The 8,488-nt window shown below is 42.8% G+C and overlaps 1 protein-coding gene across 2 annotated transcripts; it reads right to left on the bottom strand.

Annotated features, from left to right (window-relative positions):
* Positions 1-2,563: 2,563 nt before the first annotated feature.
* LOC122563464 lies at positions 2,564-8,435 on the bottom strand. 2 transcript variants are annotated; one of them, XM_043717210.1, is made up of 3 exons: positions 8,400-8,435; positions 7,866-8,005; positions 2,564-7,401 (listed from the first exon to the last, which is right to left on the bottom strand). In XM_043717210.1, the coding sequence occupies exons 1-3, from the start codon at positions 8,432-8,434 to the stop codon at positions 4,970-4,972; spliced, it is 2,607 nt and encodes an 868-aa protein (XP_043573145.1). In that variant the 5' UTR covers position 8,435; the 3' UTR covers positions 2,564-4,969. The 2 variants fall into 2 exon arrangements, with proteins under 2 accessions (XP_043573145.1, XP_043573146.1); XM_043717211.1 differs by lacking the exon at positions 7,866-8,005 and having other exon boundaries at positions 8,400-8,419.
* Positions 8,436-8,488: the final 53 nt, after the last annotated feature.

Raw genomic sequence — 8,488 nt, 5'->3', positions numbered from 1 at the left:
CTCCCACTCCCCAATATGATTTTTTCCACTCCCCAAAACAAACAGGATCATAAACTGGCATTACAATTCATCTACTGAGTTCCCACTCGATCACCAGTGCCTGCCTTCTGCCTTTACCCAACCTCCAGGTGGGTGAACCTCTTGTTGCTTTACTTGCCATGCTTCTGCTTGTCTGTCTCCAGAGGCCTTGCTGCAAGGAAGCAGGTAAAGAGAAGTGTGATTGCAAGGAATGCAACAAGAGATTCACCAAACAGGAGGGGTTCAGCTTGCAGCAGGAGAGAGGCTTCTGGGTTTGAGCAGGAGTGGAGAGAGACATTAAGCATCAAGAAGCACGAGCAGGTAAAATGGGAGTGACAGGAATGCTACCATAGTGGAGAGCGGGAACATCCAGGATGGTCCACACAGGGAAAGCTATTCAGGCAACAAAGGAATATTGTTAATTTGCATATTTCTTGTATTTAGCTCCGATGAAGTCATCTAGACTCCAAATGTTAGCTTACTCCCTCCATGGATGTTGCCTGACCTGCTGTGATTTCCAGCCCTTTTCTCTTTTCAGTACAAATTTCAGCATCTGCACTAACTTCTTCCTCCTTTCATTTATATTGTTCATTTATTTTAGTTTTATTCTATATGCATCTACCAATTTTCTCAGCTCAAGCTGTTATGTCCATGCAGGTTTTTCTATCAATTTTTCATTCCTAACAGGACTATTTAGAGAAAGTGAAAAAATTCTTGAACACTTTCCAGAAGTTCAAAGGAACAGTGCTGTTGAGTTCTGACTGACGTATCACAGCATCTGAACGGAATGGTTAATCCTATAATGGCATTCATGGTGCTTCTTGATGAAAACATGACTTTGATCTGTTTATCTCATCCTGAGAGGTTTTTCAATATAATACTTTCTTTTTCCACTGTGTAACCCTGAGACTATCGCTGTACCCAAACCTGTAAGTGAATGCACAGCACTAGTAAACTTGTAATGTAGTGAAAAATGTGAAGTGTGGAAATAAATACCATTGTACTCAAGCATGATGCAAACACAATGTGTACTGACAAGCCACTACCTTGCAGACTTACTCAGATAATATTTTGACACAAATCATACTGATACCATTTCCAGGTAAAGCATCTAAAACCACACATCAATTGGCTCCATTTAACTCTACTGGTTCCAGCTTGACTGTCAACTTATATAATCATAGAGGTTTACAGCATGGAACAGGCAGTTTGGTCCAACTTGTCCAGTGTGCCCAGTTTTGACAATTAATCTAGTCCCATTTTCCTGTATTTGGTCATATCCTTCCATACCTAGCCCATCCATGTATCTGTCCAAGTTCCTTAAATTATAAAATTGTATTTGTCTCCACCGCCACCTCTGGCAGCCTGTTCCAGACAATCACCACCCTCTGTGTGAAAAAAATTGCCTCTCTGGACCCTTTTACATCTCTCCTCTTAAACCTATGCCCTCTAGTTTTAGACTGCCCTACCATGGGGAAAAGCTGTTAGTTATCTACCTTATCTATGCCTCTCATGATTTTATAGACTTCTATAATGTCACATCTCAGTCTCCTACACTCCAAGGAAAAATATCCCAGCCTATCCAACCTCTCCTTATAACTTAAACCTTCCAATCCAGGTAGCATAATGGTAAATCTTTTCTGCATTCTTTCTTGTTTAATAATACCCTTTCTATAATCGGACAACCGGAACTGCATGCAGTACTCCAAATACGGCCTTATCAACATCATGTACAGCTGCAACAGACATCCTGACTCCCACACCCAATGCTCTGACTGTTGAAAGCAAGCACACTGAAAGCCTTCTTCACCACTCTGTGTACCTGACTCCACTTTCAGAGCTATGAATCTTATAGGTGAGAGATAATGAAGGACAATGCCATGGAGCAATTTTAAATACTTACTTTAAAATTGCAGTCAATGCATATCAGTTAGAACAAGGGTGCTGGGTGAATGAGAATTTATACAAGACACAAGCAAAATATTTTGAATGAATTGGATGAGAAGGCAAACATTGATAGAATTGAGTTTGGAGATAACAAAAGCATTGTTGAAGATTTCCACAGCAGATAGGCTGGGGTTTTGGTGAGTGATAGGTCAGAGTTGCGAGTAGATGCTTTCGGAATATGAAGTTTTAAAATCTTGTTTCAGCTGAGGCTCTGATCACTCTGGTTCTGCCTAAAACACTGGCTAGGAGGGAGATGGAACAGAAAGCCAAGTATCAGAGTTTAAGATGAAGGAAACCAAAATCTATTGGTTTGGTCTTACAAAATACTTAATTACGGTAATGCTGCATCTGTAATCCTGACATTAAAGCCTAGTTTAGTTAGAGCACTGAGATTATCTTACACGGTATGAAGTGCAGGAAACTATTTTCTGAATTTTTTTTCATGGCTAACCAACTGTAATAGCATGGGCATGATTTGGTAAAAAATACATTAAGGCAAAAAAATGAACAAAGTTTTCCATGATATTTAAAAAAGTCAAGTGACACCATGATCATCACATATTAAACATGGACTGGACACTAATGAAGAAATTATGTTTATTGTCACACACGATACATGAGTAAAGCGAAAAGTGTCAAAAGTCGCCATTTCCGGCGCCATTTTAGGTACAAAGATACCTGGGTGCAACATCTTAGGTATAAATTTTAAAAAATGAAAAATACAGTTAAAAGATCAGCATTATACCTAGGTACAAAATCTTAGGCATAAATTAGAAAAATAAAAGTAAAAGTTCATTTCAGTCCTAAAGTTCTAAAGCAGGGAGTGCACACTCTGCTTCCTCATGGCCAAGAGCCCACTGAGTCCATGCTGGGCTTATTGAAATTATTGAATGATACTAAGTAATGATAGAAAACAAAACAGCAAGAACAATGCAATTCAAGGAGAGAAAAAAAAACAAGCATCATGCCATTATGAGAAAACAAGGAAAAACAGTGGAAGTTGACAACACAGTAACAACTGCCTTTTTAGAATTAAAAATAGAACATAATGTATATTGCTATTGAAAATATCACATTTGTGGGATATCTCATGTTTTGCGATGACAAATTTCAAATTTCTATATTAATAGCTCTGCAAATGATGTTTTAAAAATAATTTACTGTTCTCGTAACAGACACTAAAAAAAAGTACCCAACCCATATCTTTCAATGGATTTTGCCCTTACAAAATTTAAAATCAGCATGAGAACAAAAATAAGTTCTGCCTGCAGTAACTTTAGAATATCAGGCAGCATTTCAACCAGAAATTCAGTCCCAGCTCGGTGAACATACCAACAATTGCAACCGGTATGGAGCTACAAATCTTTACACAAACCTTGAATACATAAAATTGCAGTGTGAATTCAGCTAAAAAAAAGGGAGAAATTAAAGTATGAGAGAAAACTAACTCATAATACATATGCAATAACTTTCAACATCTATTTGAAAAGGAAAACTGTAAGTAAACAGAGTAATGATCCTCCAGAAAGAGTTTAAAAGAATAAGAGTTCTCATTGAAACTAATAGGATTCTTAAGGATCTTGACAGGGTAAATAATGAGAGGATGTTTCCCCTCATGGGAGAATCGAGGACCAGAGGACATTCTCAGAATAAAAAGGGCACCAATTTAAAACTAGGAGGAGGAATTTCTTCTCTTTGGATCTCCTTGTCACAGACAGCTGTGGAGATAGAGATCTTGTGTATATTTAAGGCTGAGATAGATAGATTCTTGATCAGAAGGGGAATCAAGCAGTATGCAAAAATGGCAGGAAAACTGAAGTGAGGAATGCTGAATCAGCCATGATCCTATTGAATGGCACAGCAGGCTCGAGGGGTTGAACAGTCTACTCCTAATTCTCAATATCTCACAAACTGTGTTTTCTCTCCCCACAGATACTGCCAAACCTGCTGAGTTTCCAGTAATTTCTGTTTTTATTTAAGACCTTCAGCCTCAGCAGTTCCTTTTATTATAAATTTTCCCCAGAGTCTGAGATGGGACAGGTTGGATTATTTATTACTGTCATATGCACCGAGATACAGTGAGGGTATTATTTTGCGTGCTATTCATAATCAGATAATTTAACAGAATACAGTATTACAGCTGCAGAGAGAGATGAATGTAAGTATTGCAGTGGTCCATTCAAAGGATAACAACAGGGAAGAAGTTATTTTTGAATCTGTTGGTACATGTTTTAAAACTTTTGTTTTTCTCTCTGACAGAAAAGGTGGAAGCAAATGTAACAGGAGTGGGACCTGTCTTTAATTATATTGGCTCCCTTCCTGAGGCAGCAGCATGTATAGACAGAGTCAATGGATGGAAGGCTGGTTTATGTGATGAACTGGGCTACGTTCACAACTCTAATTTCTTGTGGTCTTGGAGAAGAGCAGTTGCTGTACCATGTGGTGATGCATCCAGAAAGGATGCTTTCTATGGCACATCTATAAAATTAGAGTCCTTTCAGAGATGCTGAATTTCCTTAGCCTTCTGAGGAGGTTGAGGTGTTGTTGTGCCTTCACGACACAATAAGATAGATTGTTATTGACCGTCACTCAGGAACGTGACACTCTCAACCATCTCCACCTCGGCTCCACTGACGCAGACAGGGGAGTATCTTCCACTCCGTTTCCTGAATTCAATGAGTAGCCCCTTCATTTTGCTAACATTGACAGGGAGATTGTTGTCTTTAGACCATGTCACTAAGCACTTGCTTTCCTGTACTCTGTCTCGTTATTTGAGATCTAACCTAAAATGATCATGTCATCAGCAAACTTGTAAATGGAGGTAAAGCAGAATTTGACCACACAGTCATGAGCATATAAGTATAGTAAGGGGCTGAGTACACAGCCTTGTGAGGTACTGATGTTGAAGATTATGGAAGAGAATCATTGCCTATCCTTTACTGATTGCGGTCTGTGGGTGACGAAGTCGAAGATCCAATTAGAGGGAGGAACAGAGTGCTAGGTCTCAGAGTTTAGACAGGAGTTTGATTGGAATTATGGTGTTGAAGGCTGGCCTGTAGTCAATAAGTCTGATGTAGTTATCCAGACATTCAAGGGGTGAGTGTAGGCCCAAGGAGGCGGCATCTGCCGTGGGCCTGTTGCGACGATAGATGAATTGTAAAGGATCACGGCAATCTGGGAGGCTGGAGTTGATGTGAGCCATGACTAACCTCTCAAAGCACTTCATAATTATGGATGTCAGTGTCACCGGGTGGTAGTCATTGACACATGCTGCTTCATTTTCCTTTGGCATCGGGGTGTCAGTGGTCTTCTTGAAGCAGATGGGGACTTCAGATTGTAGCAAGGAAAGGTTAAAGATGTCTGCGAATACTCCCGCAAGTTGGTCTGCACAAGATGTGAGTGCACGGCCAGGGATTCCATTGGGGCCAGTCACTTTCTGTGGGTTCACTTTTAAAAAGGCCGATCTAACGTCAGCAGCAGTGATTGTGGGTACAGATGCACCCGAGACTATCGGTGCAGTGGACAGTGTTTCACAGATCTTCTGTTCAGAACAAGCATAAAATGCATTATGTTCATTGGAAAGGGGTGTATTGCTGCTAGCAATTCTATTTGACTTTGCTTTGTAGCCTATTAAGTCATGTAGGCATGGCCACAAATGTGAACTGTTCATGTGGTTAGTTTGGGACTCTAGCTTAGTCTGATACTGTCTCTTGGCATCTCTGATGGCTTTACGAAGGTCATACCTTGATTTCTTGTATAGGTCAGGGTCACCAGATTTGAACGCCTCAGACCTGGACTTCAGTAGAGAGTGGATCTCCGAGTTCATCCATGGTTTCTGATTGGGGAACACTCGGATTAACTTCTTTGGCACGCAGTCTTCTACACACTTACTGATGAAGTCTGTAACAGTAGTGGCATACTCATTTAGGTTGGTCGCTGAGTTCTTGAATATGGACCAGTCCACTGATTCGAAGCAGTCCTGTAAGAGCTCATCCGTCCCATCAGACCAGCACTGTACGACTTTCTGCACTGGGTCTTCACGCTTCAGTTTCTGCTTGTAAGCTGGGAGAAGGAACACAGCAGTACGGTCTGATTTTCCAAAATGTGGGCGGGGTATGGAACGGTAAGCATCTTTGATGTTTGTGTAGCAATGGTCAAGGATGTTTGGACCTTTGGTGGGACAGGAGACGTGTTGGTGGTATTTTGGTAGGACACTTTTGAGATTGGCCTGGTTGAAGTCACCAGCTATGATGAACAAGGCCTCGGGGTATTTCGTGCTAAGTCTATTTGTAACGGTGTATATTTCATGAAGTGCACTCTGCACTTCTGCATGGGGTGGGATGTAAACTGCTGTCAGGATAGCACAGGTGAACTCCCGTGGCAGGTAGTAGGGACGGCACTTCACCGTTAGATATTCCAAGTCTGGGGAGCAGTAACTCGCCAGGGTCGCCACATCTGAGCACCAAGAATTATTAATTAGGAGGCAGACTCCTCCGCCCCTTGCCTTGCCAGAGGACATCTTGCGGTCCATCCGGTGAACTGAGAAACCCTCAGGTTGTAAGGCACAGTCAGATATAGCAGGACTGAGCCATGTCTCTGTGAAACAGAGCACACAGCAGTCTCTCAATTCTCTTTGGTAGATGAGTCTAGCTTTAAGTTCATCTAGCTTGCTTTCAATAGCTTGGATATTTGTCAGGAATATACTGGGGAGGGGAGACTTGAAACCACGTTGTTTCAGTCTCACCTGTAGACCAGCACGTCTTCCCCGTTTCCTGGGTTGGTGGCTGCTTCTGGTCAAGTCTGGGAATTGGTGAGGGCTGTCTACCATTCCAGAAGGTAAGTGGGTGCATTTGGTGGGGTCCTGGGAATTGGTCGCAGCCGCTAGTGTTCCAGGGGGCCTTGCAGTTTGTCTGGTCAGGTTTCCTCCATGTTGGGTCTCTGTGAGGTCATGTCTTGTTCCCGAAGTGGTCAGGCCTCGGTATCTGTTTTCCACACAGTCGAGTTGCTTGGGCCTCCGACATGCCTGTAGGTGTCTGGTCCCTCGAGTCACCATGAGGTCAGGTCTTGCTCCCGGACTGGTCAGGCTTCGGTGATGGTTCTCTATTCGGTTGGGTAGGTTCGGCCTTTGAGAAACCGGTAAGTATCTGGTCCCTCGGGTCACTGCAAGGTCAGATGTTGTTCCCAGGCTGGTCGGGTCTGCTTTATGTCGGGTCCTCGTGAGGTCAAGTCTTGACCCTGAACTGGTTGGGCCTCCTTGAATTCGGCTTTCCGTGTCGCCAGGTCTTATTCCCAGGCTGGCTGGGCCTTGATGTCTGTTCTGCACGTGGTCCAGTAACTCGGATCTTCGAGAAGCCGGTAAATGTCTGGCCCCTCTGGGCTTGCGGTAACAGTTCCAATGTTGGCTGTTGGGCTCCATCAGTCGAAGGACCTCCAGACCTAAAAGTAGATTTAACAGAAGATTGTTAGTAATTCTGACAGACTTAGAATTGAGGTTTAAAAAGGTAGAATGACTATAACAGAAGAACGAACAAGATGTCATCCAACTGTATGGGGAGATGTTATGTGTACGTTTGTTGAAGCGCCACATGGAGTCCAGACTATGATTTCTAACAAATGGCTGCCTGAAAGTGCTCCCTCTAATCCTTTCCAATGCTCAGCTAGGATTTATGAACCGATATAGAAATGATTTGGAGTATAAAAACTAAAAGAACTGCAGATGCTGTGAATTAGAAACAAAAATAGAAATTGCTGGAAAAGCTCAGCAGATCTGGCAGCATCTGTGGAGAGAAATGAGAGTTAATGTTTCTGGTCCAGTGACCCTTTCTTTGAACACAATTGCAGTATCGCTGCCCAGAAGAGCAAATGGAAAGGTGTAATCACCAGTAAGGATCAACGATCACCTGGAGTTGCTTGTTTAAGAGGCCGGTGCCCATGCTGGCCCAGGGCTATGACCCACTCCAGCTCGGACAAGGTGGCTGCAGGGGAGGAGGTGATGTAACCCTGAACCAAAACTTTGGCTGATATCCAACAGCAGCAGCACCTGGAGGAGCATTAGGTGAGGAACGAGAGGAGGAAGAAGAAAAATAAATAAAAACAACTTGTCACAGAGAAGAAAAATAAAATGATGGACTGCTGGACCAAAATACTAAAGCTATTGCAGTAATATAAACAGAGATCCAAAATGGCGCCAGCGGATCAGCGAATAACACGCAAAACAATATTTTTCACTGTACTTCAGTACATGTGACAATAATTAATATAATCTAGAACCTGCGTGGGACAACTCACTGAGTCACCTCATTCCACTTTGAAGCGGGTGGAAAGTATGTTTTGCTTACTGGGTCTGAGGGGAAGCGAAAGTGAAGAGAGCTGAGGAAAGCCAAGAGTTAGTTACCGGTTTCTCTCAGACACTCGGCTATCTCTGGAGCTCTCACCAAATGGCGGCCGCGCCGTCTAGCCCCATCCCCATCCCCGCGCCTGCACCAACATGGCGGCAAGGAGCCGCGCCCCCATTGGTCAACGT

The sequence above is a fragment of the Chiloscyllium plagiosum genome, chromosome 27 (genome assembly GCF_004010195.1).
Source record: "Chiloscyllium plagiosum isolate BGI_BamShark_2017 chromosome 27, ASM401019v2, whole genome shotgun sequence".
Classification (NCBI taxonomy): Eukaryota; Metazoa; Chordata; class Chondrichthyes; order Orectolobiformes; family Hemiscylliidae; genus Chiloscyllium; species Chiloscyllium plagiosum.
The sequence above is the reverse complement of the archived record's forward strand: the minus strand, read 5'-3'. Positions and strand labels throughout refer to the sequence as shown.